Source organism: Glandiceps talaboti, chromosome 12 (assembly GCF_964340395.1).
Source record: "Glandiceps talaboti chromosome 12, keGlaTala1.1, whole genome shotgun sequence".
Lineage (NCBI taxonomy): Eukaryota > Metazoa > Hemichordata > Enteropneusta > Spengelidae > Glandiceps > Glandiceps talaboti.
In genome coordinates, this window is record NC_135560.1 from 9,843,076 (window position 1) to 9,868,000 (window position 24,925).

Consider the following 24,925-nt stretch of genomic DNA (forward strand, 5'->3'; position numbering starts at 1 on the left):
AGAGACAGTGTGTGTGCACATGTGTGTGTGTGTGTATGTGTGTGTGTGTGTGTGTGTGTGTGTGTGTGTGTGTGTGTGTGTGTGTGTGTGTGAAACTGGAGAAATAAATAGAATGGAATATCTGACAAGAAACTACATAAAAGACTCTTTCTCTTAGTTAAGTTCTACAGTATATATCTTACATTGAACATTTCATATACTTTCATTGTGTGGATTTTCAATTTCTTGCATTATTAATTCAAATGCTCATACCGACATCGGAAACAAAGTTGAGAAGTACTTCCTAGACAGTTCTGACAGCATACTTTGATCCATCAAGACTGTCAATGACATACACTGATGTAATGCTGACAATGTCGATGACCTCCAAGAACTGCTGACGGAAAGTGTCACATTTAGCAAAATATTGCAAAATTAGTTTGTCATTTCAAAGAGGAAAGATGGAAAAGCAGTAAAGAGAGTGTCTTTTGTGTCACTACAACTCTATGGGTGGTACACAAATTCTACATACAATGAAACCTAAGCACTGATCTTATTAGACATAGGTGATCTCAGAATTAGGCAAAATGAGAATCAATGTAGAGATGTGTCTCTGTTGCTATGACAGTGTCTCATCATCATCACAACAACAATGGTAAGAGTCATTGTCATTCAGCCATCCTCATCAATGCTCTTGTGCATCCTGCTGAGTGGTGACGTCACATCGAGGGCAAGAATCAACAAAGTGAATGTGTCAATTAAAAGTTTCCTTTCATCAAGCAGAATTCAATGTGATTGTGGATGCTCCAAAACATTCATTTAAAAAGTATGCTAACATTGCCAGTTTCTTGTTTGGAACCTTTTTGGGCCATCACCCATAACCTATGGGTCTTCGCAGAAAGCATTCTGTCAGCTCAAGTCATATGGCAAAAATAACAAAAGTCATACAAAATTTCAATAAAAAGGTAGGTGTCTCGTTTGACTGATAATTTTGAATCCCAAATCTGACAAAGTTGTGAACTTGCAATGACCTTTCCCCCTGATTTTAATTAAGTTGTCAGTCTGGTAGTCTGTTGTGCAGACATAGCGTTTGCTTTCATTTCCAATAAGTTGACAGGAAGCAAATCAATTTTTTTGTCAAATTAACACGTAATCAAGGTCTACCTGATGTATTATTTAAGGTCACTTCATCACGCTTGGTCAACAAAAAGTAACGAGTTTAATTTGTTTGTCAAACTAACAGCCTAAGAACAGGTGATTTTATAGAAAAATCCGACTAAAATATTTATTGAGCACCCCACTGTATGTTATGAAGAGAATAAATCAATCTTCTATACCACTATTACTGTTGAAGCTAGTTACTGCTTAGAATGTAAAATAACGCATAGCTTTTCTTTCAAATAAGAAATATGCTGCTGGACTTATGAAAATGTGTCACTAAATATTTTGCCAAATGTCTTTTCTTTGTAACCAGTATATACATATGTAAGTATGTATGTACAGTCACACACACACACATGCACGCACACATACATACATACATACACACACACACACACACACACACACACACACACTCACACACACACACACATATACATACATACATACATACATACATACATACATACACACACATCCCACCCACCCACCCATCCATCCATCTATCTATCTATCCATCCATCCATCCATCCATCCATCCATCCATCCATCCATCCATCCATCCACACACACACATACACACACATGTACGTACGTACGTACGTACGTACGTACGTACGTACGTACGTACGTACATACATACATACATACATACATACATACATACATACACACACACACACACATACATACATACATACATACATACATACATACATACATACAAAGAATATGTAAAAATTGTAACACAATAGAAAAGGAAGACCATCATTTGATACATTGCAAACTATATACAAAGCAAAGAGATAAATTATTAAATAGTGTAATTTATACTATTAATTTAGAATTCAATAGTATAGAAAAGAAAGAACAATTTAAATTTATAATGCAAAGAAAACAAAGAGATGATAATTGCTCTCTGCATGTATCTAAACTCATGTCAAAATATTTAGTCAAGAAAATTGTTTTACTAATATACTTATATTAGCTTATTTCATTTTTATTTTCACACACACACATGCACACATACATACACATGCACACATACACACATGCACACATACATACACACATACACACACACACACACACACACACACATACACACACACACACACACACACACACTATGACACAGTTTTGTATATTTTGAACAGCATCCACATATTCAAAGTGGCTTGTAGCCATTAAACAGAATTCTTCCTGTTGAGGAAAAAAAATACATTTTTTAAAATTGAAAAAAATACCCACATGTGTGAGTGGGTACTTCTAGGAGTACATGTGGAATTAGGAAAACTTTTTTTGAATATTTAAAACAAAACAAACAACAAACAACAACAACAACAACAACAACAACAACAACAACAACAACATATAAACTCATTCAAACATTTTTGATTCTGTGAGTAGGGATTTCATTTGTACCTATAATGAACCAACAGTCCATAAACATTCATTTCTCACATATAAACTCTAAATCGATCCAAGTACATACATCATACATTTCCACTCCTGACATCATAGAGCAAAGGGAATGCCTCATTGTGAGATGTAGCTTAATTTTCAACCCACCAGAATACCATCAAGTAATCAATATTCTCCAGTCAGCAATTATCTCCCACATAAAAAAAAAAAACCTACACAGTAATTTTCTATCACTATTACAGTCTCACGGCTTGACATCGACAACATATTTTCTTTATTATTTTCTTGTGGGTTGAGATCTTAGCAATTTCCTACATAATCACTGTCTGGTGGGTTGAGAAGTATATATCGTAAAGGTAGGCACATCAATTTGTTTATCAAAAGACACTAATTACATATGTGTAATTAACTTAATACTAAAAGTTGAAATGAGCTATGTGGGTTGTAGATAATGTCTCTCTCTAGACATAATACTAATGATGGTTTATTTAGACGGTCTCACCAGTCCTCCCGAGCACAGAGCATCACAGAAACACGTCAAAAAACGATTAGCCCTATGTAGTCAATGAGGGCCCACAGTACAAGGATATTCGAGTACAATTATGCAGCAGATATCGGTACATACAAAACAGCCCTTTTAGCAGATGCTCCGTGGACTGGTGAGAGAGTCTATGGTTTATTCAGAAACAATAGGCCACTGGCCTTAAATGCTTTACAATACAGACAAACTTAAAATTGTGTGGACGCAAAAATGTTGTCCAGTAGTTGTGGCAAAGGAATGTAACAATTGACAACTGAGTATTATCGACCAATGAATTGGAGCATTTGTTCATAACAAGGAAAATAAATTTAGATAAATTATGCAAAAGTAAAAGTACTAGAAGTTTACATGAGATTCAAAAATCTAACCAATGTTGGAAAGGTATATAAAAATATCTTGAAATATTATCGATTCAGAGTATAAAGGGTAGACGTGACAAAAGTGAAACTATTGGTTTCACAAAGAGTACAAATTCTTTCCAGACCATATCTTTAGTAAACCTAGATATTTTTCGCTATTAGAATATTTGGCGATTTTAATTTTCAGCAAGTTTTCATAGACTAATTACCAAACTGGTACACTGTGTTCATGTACAAGAAGGCAGTTTAGTCACTTCTTATTTTCACGCAAAATAAGCAAAAATAAGTCTTTAGTAAAAATGTCTCGATTTACAGTTGAATTTGTGTTTATTTCACATAACGCAAATCTTGTGCTCTCTAGGCTGACTTCACACACAATACAAGTCTCCATCGTGAAATACAAGGAAAAAAGTGTAAGTTTTGAAGAATTTGAGAACTGACTTCCTGAAATGCGTTAAATCATAAACTTTCAGTGAATAGACTAATATTTCACAGCAAAAAATGCAAAAATGTTAAAATCATCTACCTTTGATCAATCACTAATGCTGGCTGTCAAATTCAACCACGCAGTCATTCTAACTAAAATACTGTTTTTTCTCCTCCTTATCAAAACTACACATCACTCATGGAAGAAATTTCCAATTCCAGTTTATCAGATTCTCCTGTAATGTGGGTCAAATTACATATCTTAAGATATGACATTCAACTAGGATGCGATCAATCAAATATCTGTACAATAATGTTATTCACGGGTAAAATAAAGCTGTTGTTTGCATATCAACTGAATAACCTGCGACGTAGGAGAACAAACATTGGTAACATGAGGACTTGTATTTTCTGCTTTCTGCAGGAATTGAGCACGAAACTGTTTATATTGCAGACTATGGTAATGCCTGAGTGGGCTTTTTAGAGAAATGTGTAGATTTGAAGCTGATAGTTAAGTGTACATACATGCACACATACATGCCTATACACACATGCATGTACACACACACACACACACACACACACACACACACACACACACACACACACACACACACACACATACATACATACATACATACATACACACACACACACACACATACATACATACATACATACATACATACATACATACATACATACACACACACACACACACACATATACATACATACACTCACACTGAACACTATAATATTCAATGGAAATGATATTACAGAAAAAGTTCAGCCGTCGTGCAGATTAAAATTCAGTCCATGGGGGCTGGTTTTTATAAAATAAATATGACTTAATTTGACTGACTACAGAGTTGGTAATTATCCATGTTGCTTATTACTAATTATAACTGAGTTAGATAAGGGTGATCTGTTATCTTTGTTGCTCATCTTAATGTTCAATTCATAAAGAGATTTTAACACTCCTAATGCCTTATTAAAAATACCAACTGAAGTCAGCAGGACACTGCGGACCAATTGACGTACATCCTGAATCACTATATGCGATGTGTGATAATTGTTGAACAGATATGTAGTGTCATGTAGTGTTGTCAACTCACTGAGGAAAAAGAAACAACTGTGCGAGAGGATGGGATGACATTATTTGTCTTGTTTGATACTTTGAACCCCGGGGCTTCTCTCCTTATTTGAGTATACGTATATGTGCTGCCCTTTGGGGTGCGTTTTCTAGCCCTTTGATCTAAAATTGGGTCTGTTTTTGTTGAGTTGAAGAGTCTAAAACGGGGTCCACTTTGTATTATTTTCAATTTTACTTGGTCTAAAATGTGGTCCACTGTCCTTGCCTCCTAAGGAAAGTGTATTTATTAGGTCTAAATTTTCATCTTTTAAAAACCTGTAATGGTCTAAAATGGGGTACTGATTTTTGGTCAAAGTGGGTCTAAAATGAGGCCTGGGGTTTCCAGCACTGGCCACTGGTACCGCCCCAGGGGTTTGAACTTGCCTAGGAAAACTTACAAACAACTGAGTGGAAGGAGAGGGCGATATTCAATAAAATGGTCATGAGCTAACATTTGGGATGGTAGCATTTGTTACAATAATTATGATCTAGCATTTCAAACTCACCTGGGGACAAGAAACAATCACGTTGGAGGGGATATCAACATTTGTTACAATGGCCATGATCTAGCATCTTAAACTCATACAAGAACAAGAAACAACTATGTAAGAGGAGGGGATAGCAGCAATTTTTGGAATGGTCATGATCTAGCATTTCAAACACACCTGAGACCAAGAAAAACTGTGTGGGAGGAGGCATTTGTTAGAAAATCTAGCAAAATCAAACTCCTCCACGAATGACAAACAACCATTTGCGAGGAGTGGATGGCAGCATTTGTTGTTATGGTCATGATTTAGCATCAAACAACGCACCTGAGAACAAGAAATGACTTTATAGGAAGAGGGGATGGCATCAATTGCTAGAATAGTCGTGGGCTAATTCCAACTGCCACCTAAAGTGATGTCATGACACAGAGCTAACCGAGGGCAGATCATTGGTTCAGTGTTGTAGTAGATGATATAAAATTTATGAGGTATATGAACTTCACTTTGTAAGTGACTGATGAGGTTTGATCAGTCAGCCGCAGCACAATCAAAGTGATATATTATGCATTTATGAGTTGATATTTTAGAAAACGATTTTGCATTCATTTACAACTGAATGACATAGTAGTGATCGAGCTATACATTATATACTTGAACTACACGTCTGATCTATGCTTTTTCATTTGAGATGACATACAAATGTCAGAACCTGCTGTTTGACACAGAACTGTTTTATGGTTACATATTGTATCACAGATTGAAATGTGTGAATGTTCTATTAGTATAACTTTTTTATGGATTCTGAAGGTGTCGAGGGTTGCGACGGCTCTCTTAATTAACAGAAAAATTGACGTCTATTTTAATAAATTAAATATTTTCATTTTTAAAAAAATATGCTAGGCCAACCGAAGTGTTGTTGTGTGAAGTGTATATCATTTTATTTCATGATTTTAAAAGTTTCATTGATACATCTATGAGTCATACTAGACTAATACGTGCTTTCAAATGTACACACTGAGATGATAACAGAGTTCCTGACCTACACATGGCTTGCTTTCTCAACTTCTTCCACTCCTGGAAATAGATGCATTTTTGTAAACTTTGGGTTGTAGAGAATCATTTTATGATTCACTTACATTACGTGTGTGATTTCTGAGAACTACACAGTGAAAATTATTGGTTGTCCATTGCTTAGCTCTTATTAGCAGCCGTGCATTGTCTCATGGGGGCTAGCCTCATAAATATGGAATGGTTGAACACTGCATATTCATGAGTATGGAACACATGAACATTGAATATTCATGAGTTGTCTTGTGTTGTGTTGCCTAGTACATTTACATAATTTCTACACGAGTTGATTCAGCGTTTCCCTTTAAAGTTATAGTGACTTGATCACCAGGTGATATACTCTGCTTTTTTTCTCTTTCAAAAACGGCTTTCCGTTTTTTTATCCGACACATACTTCTTATGTTATTCATATGGAAAGGGTAGAAAATTATGCGTTCACCAGCTTCAAAAATATCGGCTCAATGAATACGGTATTTGTTGGCATTGATTGCACTATTTGTGTTTGTACACTGATACAGGGAGTCTTTATGTACTCAGTCTCATGATTCCATGTTATCTGTTGTAGGCGTATGATGCTAACAGAAACAGAAGACACCCTAACTTGCTAATCCAACAGAAAGTGATATATAATCGCTACGACATCAGCCATTTCCCGAATTGTTCAGGTATTTCGGAAATATAACTTTCATTGCGTATTAGCGAGCATATCAAATCATTGAACGCAATGCGTATCATTTTCAAACTAATATTGATGGCAAAAACCCCATACAAACTTAGTCATATTTTTTAGAATGATGACGAGCCACGATAACTTTAAATACTTGAAACTATACCAAATACCACATAATTGCATATTCAATGACCATAGACTACGAGTACTAAAATTTTAACCAATACAAAGAACATACTTTTGATAAGCTAGAAGAGCTTTCGACTGCAAACAATCAGTCTTGTTCACTCATGATAGATGGCGCTATGGACTATAATCATTGTTTTTTCATCCATCGATCCTGACCCCCATCCCCCTATTTACAAAGAATTGTAGTTCATAGTGAAATATTGTTGAACAAAGGACTGTGATCATTATAGCATCTCATTCATATCACTAGTACAAAACCAATTAATCACTATCATGTACAAAGATCTTACTTTCAGTGCACTCTGAACTATTCAATAGTTCACGAAAAATGGTAACGTCATTGATCAACTTGAACTCTTTTGCTATGAATATCTAATTGCAATCGTATATACTAAATGGCACCGCCCTGACCCGAATGTTAAAAAGTTAACACAGGTGAGAGATTTTGTGATTTTCACCTCTGAATTTGCAGCCTCCTTGGAGACATCCATTCAATACATTGTCATAACCAATTCCTGTTTTATGAAGTCAAATTAATGACGGAAAACACATTATGTTTTAAATAAATTGAGAACATTTAATGGCCGTATATCATGGCAAATTACAAATATAAATAACTTGTCAAATTTGGGCGAACCAAAGTAATTTCTGGAGCCTCAAATCCAATTGTGGACTGGCTCCCAAATGATGAATATATAATTCCCAACCAATGTCACAGGGGACTCTTCTTGGAGATATACTCTCTATGAAATGAATAAACAGTCATGGAATGATGAGTTCGTCATCCTATTCAACCATGGACTTATACTCCTATTTCGTGTGTGATTCTTCTAAATATTTCATAAAAATACACTTGCAGTGTGGTATTTGATATATTCCAAAAACGCGTACCTTCAAGGCACTAATCATTTTTTGATAGTTATAACAACAATTTCACTGACTTAGTAATGAAATTTCCATCAAAAATTTGTTTGAAATGATTACTTGCCAACGGTCAATGTTATAAGCTTATATTTTTTATGAGTCAAGATATTGCTGTTGGGATGTTCATATCGTCCCCCTTAGGTCCTTTTCAACAAACAAACATGTTTTCTTTATTTCGTCCTCTGAAAGTTTTATGAGGTAAAACAGATCTACAGCTATGTTTGATTTATTTTTTAAACCTTGTGTAGTTTTTTTTACCCTCTACACTTCCTAATAATAACCTTTCCATTATTTGTACAAGGAGATGAATAAAAAATTCGTTCCTTTTTGTTAGATTGGTAATTTGTCAATCGGCTACCCATGTTTGTATTTTATAATACATAAATATTCACACCATTAATATTTAAGGGTGCATGGTATTAAAGTTGATAAAATCTGCCTGTGCCCTAGGTTTTTCTTGAGGTTCTCATAAACATTTTGGTTCAAGATATGGAAATCTATGCCAAGTTTTGAAAGATTTCACCCACTATTAGTAGGATTCCCAGCCAAAATAATAGCACAAGGTATTGACATCACTGCTGTTTTTACCAGATTTCTCCCTACTGTTGCTTAGATTCTCAGCCAAAATTATGGTTCAAGATATAAAAATCTATGCAAGTTTTGAATGATTTCTCCTACCACCTATTTCTCGGTCAACATTATAGCACCACATACTGAAATCTCTGCTGGTTTTACCAGATTTCTCCCCTCTGTTAGATTCTAAGCCAAATTTACGGTTCAAGAAATCTAAGCAAGTTTTGAAAGATTTCACCCAGTCCAAATTATAGCACCAGATACTGAAATCTCTGCTGGTTTTACCAGATTTCTCCCCACTGTTGTCAAAATGATGATACAAGGTATGGAAATCTTTACACCTTTCTCTTTCTCCGTTACTGGAGTTTTCAATACTGCCTTCACACTATACAGTTTACACATACTGAAATAACCTACTCACAGTCATCTAGTTTTGAATGCTTGCGTCAGATTGATCAATTCCCATGGTATGTTTCTTAAGTCTATTATGTACCAATTAGGACTACTACGAAGCTTTGAGAACATGTATGGTCTTAAAATATTAATAACATAAATAATCTTATTATTTCAAGTCAGCCAATGTTTTTTAATATGCTCAATAAATGCAGAAAAGCTTTCTGCGAACACTGTAGCATTAATCCATAATGAACTGCCTCTCTACTTCAAATCGGAATCCTTTGCTAGTTTTTTGTTATCCAAACTGGCTTCCAGCACTTCAAATGTCTCATAAAAAACAACCCCTGCAGACACGAAGAATTATTTCAACAATTGGTCTGAAGTCGTCAAATTATTTAATCAAGTTGATATTGTTACTTTTTTGAGTATGGAAATAATTTTAACGAGAATGTAAAGAAATCATTTTATTCTTGGAAGTATGCCAGGGTGAAATGATAGTTTGTATGATGGTGAAGCAGTCGTGTTCTTAGTTTGTATCAATGGTAGGGCATCACTTTGTGACTTGCAGTCTTCTAAGAATTAGTTAGAGATCATTTTCTTAATGACTTACTCATGCTGTTTGTTGAAAAGTCATCTTTTCAAATGTTTCTGAAGGCAGAAAAACTGAATTACTTGTCATTGTGGATATTCTTTTAATTGTCTCCCCCCCCCCTCCCCACACATAGATATGTGAAGGAAGGAAAACTGAATTATTTGTCATTGTAGGTGCTCTTTCCCCCTCCCACACACATGCATGAAGGAAGGTAAAGTGAAATATTTGTAACTATGGGCGCTCTTTTAATTGCCTCCTCGTGTGTGTGTGTGTGTGTGTGTGTGTGTGTGTGTGTATGTGTGTGTGTGTGTGTGTGTGTGTGTTGTGGGGGAGGGGGAGGGGGGCATTTCTGATTAGTTTAATGTAACAAGACTACACCTAAATATTTGGACATTCCATTGGTATCTTTGAATAAAAGAGATCAAGAACTTTCTAGAAATTTGTCATTGTGGGCATTGTTTTAATTTTCTCCTCAAACATGTGTATAGGGAGCACTCACGATAACAACAACAACAACTACTGAAGTCTAGAACTTAGAAGGATAGTATTAATGTTAAAAGAATTAAGAAATGGAGTCACTAACATTTCACACCATATGAGGTTTGTCTGTAGTCATATATGTTGGACTGTATGGTTTGTCTGTAGTCATATACTGGACTATGTATGGTGTGTCTGTAGTCATATACTGGACCGTATGGTTTGTCTGTAGTCATATACTGGACTGTGTATGGTGTGTCTGTAGTCATATGTTGGACCGTATGGTTTGTCTGTAGTCATATGTTGGACTGTATGGTTTGTCTGTAGTCATATACTGGACTGTGTATGGTTTGTCTGTAGTCATATGTTGGACTGTATAGTTTGTCTGTAGTCATATACTGGACTGTGTATGGTGTGTCTGTAGTCACATGTTGGACTGTGTATGGTTTGTCTGTAGTTATGTGTTGGACTGTCTATAGTTTGTCTGTAGTCATATACTGGACTGTGTATGGTTTGTCTGTAGTCATATGTTGGACCGTATGGTTTGTCTGTAGTCATATGTTGGACCGTATGGTGTGTCTGTAGTCATATACTGGACTGTGTATGGTGTGTCTGTAGTCATATGTTGGACTGTGTATGGTTTGTCTGTAGTTATGTGTTGGACTGTCTATAGTTTGTCTGTAGTCATATACTGGACTGTGTATGGTTTGTCTGTAGTCATATGTTGGACTATGGTTTGTCTGTAGTCATGTGTTGGACTGTGTATGGTTTGTCTGTAGTTATGTGTTGGACTGTCTATGGTTTGTCTGTAGTCATATGTTGGACTGTGTATGGTTTGTCTGTAGTTATGTGTTGGACTGTGTATGGTTTGTCTGTAGTCATATGTTGGACCGTATGGTTTGTCTGTAGTCATATGTTGGACCGTATGGTTTGTCTGTAGTCATATGTTGGACCGTATGGTTTGTCTGTAGTCATATACTGGACTGTGTATGGTGTGTCTGTAGTCATATGTTGGACTGTGTATGGTTTGTCTGTAGTTATGTGTTGGACTGTCTATGGTGTGTCTGTAGTCATATGTTGGACCGTCTATGGTTTGTCTGTAGTCATATGTTGGACTGTGTATGGTTTGTCTGTAGTAAGATATACCACAGTCTGTCTTTGATGTGTGTATAGTATGGCATGTCAGTGTGGGTTAGGTATGTCAGTGTGGATCACAGGTGTGACATCAAAGTGATCACTCATCAATGTGACAGCTTCACACCGGTATTTTCTCATTGCTAAAATTCATACATGTTGTAACAGAAGATAAAACAAGGTGTCTGCATCAATTACTCATCACTTACAAATAACCTTTCCTTTTCTCACTATCACCATACTTCACTATTAAGCAGTACCCTTCTCCTTTCAACTCACATCAAATCACTGTCTTCCATTACGTTGCCAACAGCGGGTATTAATGACAAAACATCCCTATCCATCACCATCCACCAGACTACTTTATCAACTTTTAAGTTCATTTCTCTAGGCATCATTTTTTTTCTCTCTCTCCCTGACCATGACCCTTCAGTTTAACAGAGTCAGTGACTCCTTTCACTCTCTACTTTGCCTTCCGTTATGGGAGTGTTAATTTATGACGCACTTTTTAACTGTTTGTCACTTCGAGTCATATCATCATTTTAAACTTTACTACTGCCTCAGAATCTCACTTAACCTTTACTGACCACCTTTTCAAGGCTATTTATAAGAACTCCCCTGTCTCCGTCTTCGATAGATTACTCACATGACCCAGTTCCCAACTCATCACTTAGTCTAATACAGCCTTTAGGCTACACTATATTTCTATAAAATATCATAAAGCGCTAATACATTTATTTTCCATCTAGCTGCATTTCTAGAGTTTGACCTCATAAAAGTTGGCTGCCAGGGTTTTCATTAGCGGTAAAAACTTTGGTTTACTCACCCACAACCTGCTGCGGTCCCGGAGTCAAACAGAAAGATTGAGTGTCGCTCACCACAGGCTACTTGATTGACATGGAGGTGTTGGAGAGGACGCAACAAGTGAGGTTTGACCTGCAAGAGTTTAGAAAAGCCTCTGTGATTTACAACTGTGTGTAGATTGCTAGGGGAAGGTATCAACTAAGGGAATGTACTACAACTCAATGTGACCTTGCATAATCAATATTCATACATTCATCCATGTACGTACATTTACAGACAGACAGACAGACAGACAGACAGACAGACAGAGACAGACTCATTCACTCACTCTCACTCACCCATCCATCCATCCACCCACCCACCCACCCACAAAAAAACCTAACTGATCACTTCCTTGTCCATTACTAACCAAATGTCAAACACATTCTTTTTCCCAACCCAATCACAGAAGATGTATTTTTTCCCAGTTGGGAGGGGGGCTTCTATTTGTGTAATTGATGTACATTTTGAAGGACATTTCTTGGAAAAAGCTTACGAGATTCCTATCAATATTATCTCCATAATACCATACTGCTGAAGAGTACAAACATGTTTTTCCACATATCTTGTACTATTTCAACAAAATTATGTGTCACTTGCCCCAATTTTGACTATAACCATTGTCGTTGAATTTGAATAATGTACTTTAGTAGACAATTTCAATCCATTTTTTTAATGCCAAGGTTATTAAAGGTTAATCTTAACTTTGCGACAGATAATGTACAACTTTCAAAATCAGTCCATCGGGACCCCCATTAGCAGTGCCAAAAATCCTAACAGAATATGGGCCAGGTTCACACAGGATATCCTAAAGTCTTGAGCAATTTTAAATCCTGCCTAGAAATAAGGAAATAGCAACAAAAATATGAAATCTTGCCATCGATCTCTGGGGAACTCCTTGATGAGATCGTATGTATTTTGGTTTGCAATTTTGAAAATTGGGGCGCACAGTCAAGGACGGATAATGAAATGAAATCAAAATAAATGGCGTTTTGAAGATATAATTATGGAAAATAATGGTTGCTTTGAATAGTATTGCTGAATTACTGTGTTAATGAAATATGGTATTTCCTATTTAGTGGTGATCATAAGGAACTTGGTAATTACTCCCTGGTGGCAGGAATTGATATGGATTAGTCCAGCTAATCGCTAGACCAAACTCCAGCAAGGATTTGTGTCAGTTGTGCCACTAATTCCAATCTCTCTAGGGACTGCAGATGAACTCGTTTCAAATTCTGAATTCACTTAACTAATCGGGGGTATTTCTACGGTGCCATGTACACACACACGGGGGGATTACAGGCCCATTAGAGACATAAAAAATGTCTATATTAAACATAAGACTGCAATACTACCATATTTTCTAATTGCTTATGGCTGCCTACATTCTCATGGCTAAACAATGTGCTGCCGAAGGAGAGGGCATCTGGTGGTGGCCATCTTCAGATTCAGTTATTGTGTAGCTTTATTTCTCTGTCATAAATACGAGTTTCTAAAGCCAGATGGATCTCATGGTTATCCAGGAAGTCGAGGGTTTATATTACTGGAATATGATTTGTTTGTTCTTCTGACCACATAGACTGACTGAATCAGACAGTGTACGTTATGATTGAACACTGCCCCCAACAGGCAATAGTAAAAAAAAAAAAAAATTGTACCGATACATGCAAAAAAGTGAATACTGCCCTCTAGCTATATATCTGACAATTGTTTTTCTTTTGTTTTTTGCTCACAGTTGCTGATCCATCCACATATCAACCCAAACAAACAATAAAAAGTCCTGAATAAAATATTCAAATTCAAAAACAAAGACATGCATTCTATTCACAACATCACAACATGAACAGCTTTTTTTGTTTTCAATGTCCTGTTCATACAAAGCAAACAACATGACTGATAATCACTGCACTGAGTAACAATGCAATGCAAAAGTACATGCAAACATCAAATCAGCATCAAAACACACCGCTGTTAGATTTTCAACCTATTTTACTCAGATCAGTACTCTACAGGTATTGTCATCTCAGCATGTACTGTTAGATAGCAAGCTATAAGAAAACTGTTAGTAAAAATCAAAGCTCTACTAAAAACTCACATTAGCTGTAACTTTTTGCATACATCTTATATATTTTTCGTTGAAATTGGAATATCAATTTGGTATTCAAGATACTACAAAAGACCTAAACAAAATGACGACACAAAAGGGTTCTAAATACAAATTTAAATTTGTACAAACATGTTGTGATTACATGTTGTCACGGCGATAATGAAGATTTTTTTTTGACGGATAAAACAACATAAAATAGCATTTACAAAGATTCATATATTTTCCTTCAAGACTATGTTGACTTTTGCATAGATACGAAAAGTTCATAATTTTAACATTACAGCTATTATGACTTCAGTCTTGTTTCTAAAACATCACACCTCAAAAAATACAATATTTTTGGAACATTAACATTACATGATATTCTTTTCAATGTTTTGCTTGTAACAGTGTTAACATCTCAGGCAATGATGTTATAGGAACAAGACTGTCAGCAAAAATGCTAAAAAGGAAGAAGTTACAAAATATATTTATGATATCAAGCTCCTATGCAGTGTTACAGTAAAACAGTTTACTGTGTTGTTACTATGTTGTTCCACAGTAACGCGGCAACCACCACCACCCATATTTAATTTGCCATGTTCTTCAAATCAAAAGTATAGTAACGATAAAACAAGACAACTTTGTCAATCAATGATGTAATATTCAATGAATCAACCAGCTGTACTTGGCCACAATTTTACACCACATAGCAATGAACTTGGCACACTGTACTAAAGAAAGCTGGTTGGTTTATTGGTATAAAACTAATGTACTGCATTATAAATATGATGCTCCACTTTTTGCACGTACATCAAATCGTAACGTGAACGAATGCACTCCAGAGCAAAAGACCTTGATATTAAACCATCAATATTTGCATAACATGTATATTACAAAGTACTCTGTGATTTCATCAATTCTGTGCGACAGTCAAATGTGAGTGCTGGTGAAGGCATTGGCAATCTGTTGTACTGTAGCACTGAATACATAGCAACTTGAACTAACGGTAAACTGGTGAGGAATAGGGGGTCACTTATATAGTGATTCTTTAACCTGTTGCCTTTAAAAATAAAATTAGATTAATAAATAACACCTATGTGGTTAGTGAACCTTGTGTGTCCCTTTATAAAGTTTACATTCCCACTGTTAAGTTTAATGATCCGGACACACTCTACATCGGAATCATTTGGGATAGGTTTGGAAAGGTTGTTAGGAGTGAGCCACAATGCTACCATACCATGCACCCGTTACAACAACTTTATCCCGATGGCAAAAGCTACAACGTTAACATATAAACTGTGAGTTATGAAATCTGAAATGGCAAAGCTTAAACTGGGTTAATGTTTTTACTTTAATGTTGTCAGTCACTGTAAATGGATACGTTGCAATATCTGCTGGATTTATCTGATAATATCGACATCATAAACTATAGGCCTTTTTATGACACTGTCCAAACGTATCCACTTATGTATTTCATTCCTTTCATCAGAAAGATGTGCTCTAGGTGGTTTGCAAGAATGGATAATTTTTATGAATTCAGCATATCTGCTGTAACAGACCTGTCTAGTGAATGGCTCCCTCTAGTGTTGAACTATACCAATGACATTACTTGGTCAAAGGTCAAGTCAGTTCTATCATAATTTTATATGAATTGCTATACTCAAACCAAAAATTTAGTTTCAAATCTTGTACAGACAGTAACTTTTGCCTTCCAATCATATTTGATGCACATATCTAGATCTTCGTCTTGACACTCAAAAAAGTCCATTTTCAATCCCTTTATCACAGGATAGAGAGACAGTGGTTTGATCTATGGAAATCCTGAAGCCATTGTGGAATTCTATTTCACTACTATACAGTTCAAATGATGCCATACACAATTTTGGTTAAAAGACAAGTCTGGCCGTGTGTGTGGGGGGGGGGGGGGGAGTTAAGCTTTCAGCAGAGCTTTCAGTAATCCCATAAGTGAATGACTCCTGGGTCATTCCATTGCACAAATGTCACTCATCCTGACTAAATTATTATGATTTAAGTTATATTTTAGCAAATCTAGTTTCTATACCACAACATCTCCAATACAGTGACTGACTGGTGTTATGACAACAGACATCTACGCTTGCTTTTTTTTTTCTGCCTTTAAACAAGATGCAAGATCTACCCAAGCTACAATTAACCAACCCTAAATTTGGCATGTTTACTTAGTACTAGATACCTCATCCAAATATCTGCCCTTATCTTTATGATACAGCAGTACATGTGGCAACACCTGCAACATGAAAAAAAAACATGGGAGACAAGAAAGACATGGTTCAGAAAATGACACATAAGAAATTACAACAAAAATCACGAAACCTGACACAAAATGTTCCCTGGCTGGACAAACAAATAGAAACATCTTACTACTACATTTTATCATTTGGTTCGACAAAAATCTAACCAAGATTGTTTCTTTAATTGTCTGGCACGACATATATCTTAAACATAGCTACACTTTCTTTGCGCTGACAGTGAGCTGCCGTTATCAGTAACGTTAATTAAATGTACAAGGACAACGCATGAAGGTAAACATAACTTTGGCGTATTCATTCTGATATTTTTAAGACATTCAATTAACTAAATCTAACTATAGTATTATACTACAATTCTTATGGCAAATAATAACATGAGGAATTGTTAATTAGATTTTTTGCTGCACCAAATGATAAGATTTACCATCATCTTTGAGACATTTGTCTGGCCAAACAATAAAATGTAGCAATGTCGGTCAGATTTTTGTCGAGCCAGACTATGTTTTCTTTCAGGTTTCATGATTTTCACTGTACAACATGCACCAAGACAAAGTGGGGATATCTGTTATACCAGTTCATGCAAGTGAAAGAAGGTAGAAAAGTGGATGTGTATGAAAAGAAAAAAGAAAAAACACTTTTAAGCAATAGTTCCTAGATTCCCTAGCAGGTGTTAGAAATTAACTTAATTCCAGAGTTAGAGATGTAGATGGTAATGACAAGATTGTGAGTAAAGTATTCACTCATTCCCTGTAGATTTTGTACATTTTAAATCTTTCTCAGAATACATACAGCTCAGACAGAAGTTACTGAGAAAGAGCCACACCTTGCTTCTATTATCACACACAGTTTTTACATTGCTGACAAATCCTCTGTGTAGGGTTAAAAATGTTGAATCAAGGAATGTAATACATTCAAAGTCGGAATCAAGATCTTGTCAAACTCATAGCTGATGCATGTTCAAACATATCAGTGAATTTTATGATGATAATATCTAACAATACAAAGAACTAAACTGCATCCATATCCTGGGTAGAACTACTGTTTGTAAGGAGGAAACTGTACACAAAGGATCAGCTGAAATACCTCCATACCTCGACAAACATGGTAGGATTCGGTCAAATGGTTAAGAATGATCAGTTTGGAATCTGTAAGTTGTTGGTTCAAGCCTTGCCATTGTTTCTACCTGGCTAAGGTCCATGGGCAAGATTGTGATCATAATTGTGCCCCACTAACCCCAACCGTATCACTAGGCACCTGGTAGGATAGAGGTTGCACTGTGAATGCTTTAATCCTATGCGCTTACAGCTGCAATGAGACTGTATGGATTACTTTATTTTGTTGAAGTAGGTCTGTACCAAACGGATGTATAATTATATTATTCCCAAATATTTTATTTCATTCAGCCGGAAAGTACTTGGTCCTAAAGGTTTATCAATACTCGTCTAGCAACTTGTAGTGACAAGACCCCTTAGTTCACTCATATTTTCCTAGGCTGAATGAAGACAAATGTTTGGGGGTATAATACCTTCTTATATATTTAGCATAGGTAAACATGACACACTGTAAATAAAGCAAAACTGAATCCTTTTCTCTGGATTTAAATCAGACAATCTCAGCTCTAAATCACTACAGGTATCAGAATTGTAAACAACAAATATCTCAGAAACTTATTGCTGCTGGGTTATACCTATGCAGTCTCTCAGCTGTAAAGCAGAGAGGGTGAAATAATACTAATGTGCTGTGAAGAAAGAACATGGACAAATGCATCTTCGAACCCCTGCAGGGATGTTTTGGTGCATATAACTGAGAGATTATACAAATGCCAACTGTTGACTCAGAGACGTTAGCAAACAGCCCTGCAGCAGCCCTTCTTGCAGCAAATTACTGGGATGTGGATAACAGCTCATGAGGTATAGGAGCACTATTCACATAACTGTGGCAGGACTGTAAGTGTAAGCATCCCTGTATGTAGCAGCCATGTATATGATGGGATCTGTACTGGGGATAACTGCAGCACTGTTACAGTAACCGATGACAGAGCACTAGTGTTGCACTATGCTATCAAAATATCTTGTAACAGCCCTGTACACATCCCTGCAGCACAGCTACTACACCTCTCCTGTGTGCAGTATTAAAAACAAATGACATCATATATTACAATAACTCCAGACAACTGGAATCATAATACATGAACACAACATTGAAGAAGAAGACAAAAACTATTTTACCTGGTTTTCTTTATAGTTTTTGATCTTGAAGTCATATCCCAGCTGTGCATTGTAGTTGTTACCAAAGCTGTAACACTTGCCATTTTCTAGCCACACAATTGTGTGCCTACTCCCACATGCTACACCTTTAACCTTGACTGGTCGGTCACACAGCTTTACACGTTGTGGCTCTGTATGGGTCTCCCTGTCACCACAGCCCAATCTGTTAGACAAGAAAAAACATACAAAGTTTAATCAAATACACCATTTATAGGAAAGTTACTATCCTGCAAGGATGATGGGACACCCTCAGACACACCACTCATCCCCATTTCATAGATCAGGCCAGTGAGGACACAGTGACGTGACATTCCTTTTTGTCTAAAAACTTATAAGTTACACGTTACAGAGTTCCACTGAACATGTCAACAATTGCTTAATTTTTACACTGAACCTGAAGGTTCAAACCCAAATTTACAAAATTCAAAATTTAAAAATGCCTTTACTTTTCCAATTTTTTTTCTGAAATCAAGCTAGTACAATTATATTATTCCCCAATATTTTTCTTCATTCAGCTAGAAAATACTTGTGATATAAAGGGCTGATTATTACTCATCTCTGACTCATATTGACAGGACCCCTTTATCTAACTAAGAAAGAACAAAGAAAGAGAATAGTTTGCAATGATAACACGCATCATCTTTATTTCAGGAGATACATAACATAAATAAAACAGAATTACTGTCCAAAACAGTGTACACAATGAATGTTGAAAGCTCGACCCAACTCAAAGAACAAATCATTGTCAAATGACACAAACTTGACATCTGACAAACTTTCAGCCAACATGAATCAATAACTTTCTGAGGAACACCAGGCAGGATAAAACTATGCAAAAAACAATTGTTTTGGTTGTAAACTGTATGTTCACAACATACAAAACATGAACGAAGGGGGGGGGGGGGGGGGCTATTGGAGACCATGCACAGCAAAGTCAACTATCCATCACTTACAGTGACATTATCACAGAAGGTGGACAGTTAGATGTACATAACTGACAAGTACTTTCACACCTGAACTTACATATATAAAAGCTAACCTTTACTCAACACCTCCAGCATATTTGGATCACTCTGTCAAATCCAGTTAGACACTGAAGAAAGACAAGTAATTTGTTCAAACCATGTCTGTTTCTCAATCAAAAGTGGAAGACAAACTTTAAATGAACCAGATAGGGCGATTACATATACAGATGGAGAATTCCAACATGCTTGTATATTTTTCCATATGAAGAGAATCCTTCCATAAAACATATATGAGAAACATGTACATGTTGATTTTAAATACGTGATTAGTTTGATGATTAATATTTCATACACATTATATATGCATATACCCTAAATAAAGATGATTTGATTCAAATATATCACCGGTGTTGTGATGTATTATGATATATAATGAGCAAAAGTTATCAAGTTACCTGATTATAAACAGTTACCATGTATTGCATGTCATACTTTAACATTAATAACATACGCAAATGAGGGGCAATATCGCAATTTATTGCCAGCCACAGGGTTGGCACTATTTACCATAATGTTGATGGTGCCTGAGAATTACTGGTAAAGAACACTAGCCCACAGGCTGGCAATAAATTGCTATATACTGGATCCTGCTAAGTCAGTACCAACATTTTTGTAATCAGGGTGGCACACTCTGGTAAATTATCAATGTTTGACTTCTTGATAGCCATGGCTTGTTTACTACTATTTTGAATGCTTACCAGAAGTTTGTTTTCATAATACATCTACCGAGTTAGCAACTGAATACAGTTTTACAGAATTTGCTTGGTTTACATATCTGGCTTGAAAATGTCATTCTATACTGCCAAGTCAGTATGTCAAGTTAGCTGGTCAAATCTCTGGGCTATAGTATATTGTCAAGTATGTCATGTCAGATAGGCAAGTCTCTGGGCTATACTGTCAAGTCAATCTGTCAAGTCAGATAGCCAAGTCTCTGGGCTATACTGTCAAGTCAATCTGTCAAGTCAGATACCCAAGTTTCTGGGCTATTACTATTAGAGAACATATTTGAGTACAAGACTGGTACTAGTTACATACTAGAACAGCTTTAGTTATTATAATCACACAGCCTTGAAGCAGGCTTATTTTGATATCTTGTCTAGACATTGTTAACATAACTTTTAACACCTGACGATTGTAAGAAGGCTTGTCTACAACACAGGTTATATAACTGTACACGACTTAAAGTTGTATGGGGGGGGGACCATATTATCCTCAACTTGGAAACCAACATAAACATATCAAATAAATTGTACCTGCGTTCCCCTGTCATTTTACCAAAGTTTCCCATCAATATTATGGTATAATGTATAGGGGAAACTATGCCAGTTTTACCATATTTCCCCCTTTCTGTTACCAAGGTTCCCCAACCTAGCAAAAACACTGTCCAACATAACTCTATGTATAGACTCATTATTTTTCAGTTGACATAGCTATCCTTTTACCCTGTTTTAATACAGCAAACAGTGTATCTAATCCAACTTTTAGTTTGTATGCTGATGACTTCATGTTCTCCTGTACAATAGTTGCAAATTGTTCATTACATTACTGCTGTTATTTGTCAACAAACACCTGTTATAGTTACAGTTAATATACACAAACGAAAGTTAAAGTGATATTCTCTTTCTTTCTACTTATTCAGCTGTTGAGATTCTCTCCAAAACACACACAATTGCCCTAGTGATACATTGAGTACACACTATTAGTTTAATGTAAACTCTTGCACAGAAAACAAGTTATTTGATCAGTGAAGTGAAACCACAGAGGTAAAGAGGAACAAAAAAAATCATGATTTTTCCAGATTTCTAATATTTTCTTATTTTTCTCTAAATTTCAAATAAAGTTTCAAATATTACCATCATAACTATTGTTTCCTCTGACTGTCTTTTCCTATTTCGAACCGGTATCACTGTCTTATCAGAGTTTATCAACTTTGCATCGATTTTAATATATTCCTCCTGACCCCTGTGGTAAGATTTTGTCTGGATACATCTGATTAAAATCTGATGTGGTGAAAGTGGCTAGGTGCTTTATTTACCTCTATTTCCATTCTTTTGTGTCGTTTTGTTTTGTTCCGGGTGATTGCTGCTGCTTTGATCAGAATGGACACATGCTATGGAATCCTTAACGTCAACTTAGCCCAGGAACTCATTTAGGGATATATGGCTATATCACTAATAGTACATCCCGGGAGGTGAAATCCTCCAAGGACATACACAAAGTAGATACTGATAGGCTTGGTTTACCAATAACAATCAATTCTATCACTATTAAAGTGTAACATTTACCTTTAAACAAATGGCTTTGTGACTTTGTTACTCAACTTGAGTATATATAAACAATTCTTTACGTCTGGACATTCCTTGGTACCCAGTAGTCTTTACAAAACTCATGTGCAATGTAATAAATGTCTTTAGAAATAGTTATCACTTGATGCCTGATTTTGGGGGGGGGGGGGGGGGGGGTACAGAAATTATCATACTGCACAGTACAATGACAGTTATACATTTAATGATGACCAGTATCAATCTGACCATATTCTACTTGGACCGCAAGCAACAAAATAACCCACCTAGGTCTTTAAAGTGGCCATATGGGTGAGGATTGGCGTATTTATTTTGGATTTTTAATTTATAAAACAATTTTATCATTGCTTCCTACTTGAAAAATAAATGTGAAACAACGTTGACCAAGTCCTTGTTCGTCACTCAATAAATTGCAGAAGATTAATACATTTCAATATATAAAATGTTTGTTATTGATGTACTATTAGCAATGTATTGAGTTACAAACACACACTTGGTCTACACATTCATTTTTCAAGTAAGACGCCAAAATAATTACGAAATCCTCATCCACATAGTCACTTTAAATAAAGGGGACCATGTTTCATTTTAACAAAAAAAACTTTTGCCATCACACTGCACAGTCCATCTCCACAATCTATTCACAACACAGTATCAATACAATAAAATCACTGAATCTGAGCGTGAAGACAGACAAAATATATCATTTGCCTTTCTCAAAGCTGTACTGCTTCTGTCTCCAAAAGCACAGACTACGAACACTATAGTAGAATACTTTACGGTGTGAAATCTTTGTTACTGTTTTGAAAGAAGACATTGAGAGACCTACTTACTGTCCACTGTTGCCATTCCCCCAGCTATAAATCTCATTATCATCTGTAAGAAAGAAAAAAAAAAGAAAAAAAAAAATGGGTTAACTAAAGAACACCTTTTGAATCACGCACTTATTGACCGTAAAATGTTTTATGCTGCTGCAGGAGGGCAATGTCTATTTTTTTTGTGTTGTATCAATGAATGGTATCAATATATTACACTGTTTAAGACTCTGAGAGGGTGTTACATGTAAGAAGTAATCTCCTGCAATGTTTCTTGAAAGGTGTAAATGGCAAACACACACAAAGAGAGAAAGGAGACAGCAGTACATCAGCCTACAGAAGTACTTAAGACTACGCACTGGTAACTACATAAACTACTGTACACTTTACGCCAATGCTATAACTCATTCTCTTCACATCCCTTGCGTCAACAGCATGAATCTTTCTTGATCCAAAGTAGTGTGAGCCATTTATATTGTGTACGTCAAGTAATTTGGATTGTATCTACAGAATTATACACATGGGGAGAAAGAGCAGACTTGACTCAGAAATCTTCCAAATTAAAATTCAACTCCAGAGGAACAGAGCTAGTGAAGGATGATATATAGTTCAGTACCTTTCCGGTTGAAGATAAAGAGAAACTCTCAAAATTCACTTTTTGCTTGTTTGTTGTGAAAATGGCCATATGTATGAGGATTGAGTATTGATGAATTTTTAATTTATAAAACAATTTTATCACGTCTTCCTACTTGAAAAATAAATGTAACACAACGTATGCCAAGTCCTTGTTTGCAACTCCATAGAATGCAGAATATTAATAAATGTGTCAAATTTTGTAATTGTACGTACAATAACAAAACTTCTTAGTACACACTTCATATCTTTTTGCAATATATTGAGTTACAAACAGACTTACTCAATATTATTTAACATTTATTTTTCAAGTAGGAAGCCATAATAAAACTTTTTAAAATTAAAAATCCAAAATAAATACCAAATCCTTATCCATGTGGCCACTTTAACATTAGACTGAACGTCCATATATATTTTTTCTACAGCTTGGGACATACATGTACCTCAACTTTTTTCAATTTTTGTTTTTACCGATATTGAAATTGCAATATTAACATGTGTGATATCAAATTGAAATACATGACATAAGTTATGACAGACAAGCAATTCAACATTGAGCTTTCAAACTATCCTGGTCTTCAGAACAATGACAATATAATATGCAAAACCTGTCTCATTTTACGATGTGTAATACCATCATCCATCGATCCTTTTAACTCTGAATACAATAATCATGGATAGTTTTTCTGTTGAATGTTTTCTGGGTTTAATATATGGTTTTTTAAAATTGAGTTTCATTCAACTGACTGTGGTCTATAGATTTGGTGTTGTCATATTGACTGATTGATCATGCCAATTACAACAGATTTATTAAGACTCAAAGCTACGTTTTTCATTCAATTACTGTGGTCTATTAGATTTTCATGTTCTTTGTCATGTTCATTGATTGATCACACCGATAAGTTTATAATAGAATATTATTAAGTCTCCAAGCTAAGCTTTTCTTTCACTTTCACCATGCTCTATACATTTCATCTCCTTTGTCGTATCTACTGATCGATCACAGCACAGTCAAGTTTTCAATAACAGATTTATTACGACCCCAAGCTAAGTTTGTTGACAAGAAGTACTGACATCTCAATGTGTATACCTCTTTCACCCTTGCAGCTATTCACTACTCTAGCAATAG

General features: G+C 35.7%; 1 protein-coding gene across 3 annotated transcripts in view; it reads right to left on the bottom strand.

Annotated features, from left to right (window-relative positions):
* Positions 1 to 24,925, bottom strand: part of LOC144443553 (uncharacterized) — a 145,198-nt gene that overhangs the window by 103,918 nt on the left and 16,355 nt on the right. For 2 of the 3 annotated variants that reach the window (XM_078133081.1, XM_078133082.1), the window contains exons 3-6: positions 23,182 to 23,224; positions 18,982 to 19,183; positions 16,678 to 16,731; positions 12,360 to 12,469 (exon numbers count right to left, since the gene is read on the bottom strand). In XM_078133081.1, coding sequence (XP_077989207.1) covers positions 12,360 to 12,469; positions 16,678 to 16,731; positions 18,982 to 19,183; positions 23,182 to 23,224 — 409 coding nt within the window. The remainder of the gene's footprint in view (positions 1 to 12,359; positions 12,470 to 16,677; positions 16,732 to 18,981; positions 19,184 to 23,181; positions 23,225 to 24,925) is intronic. The other variant, XM_078133083.1, reaches the window with a different exon arrangement.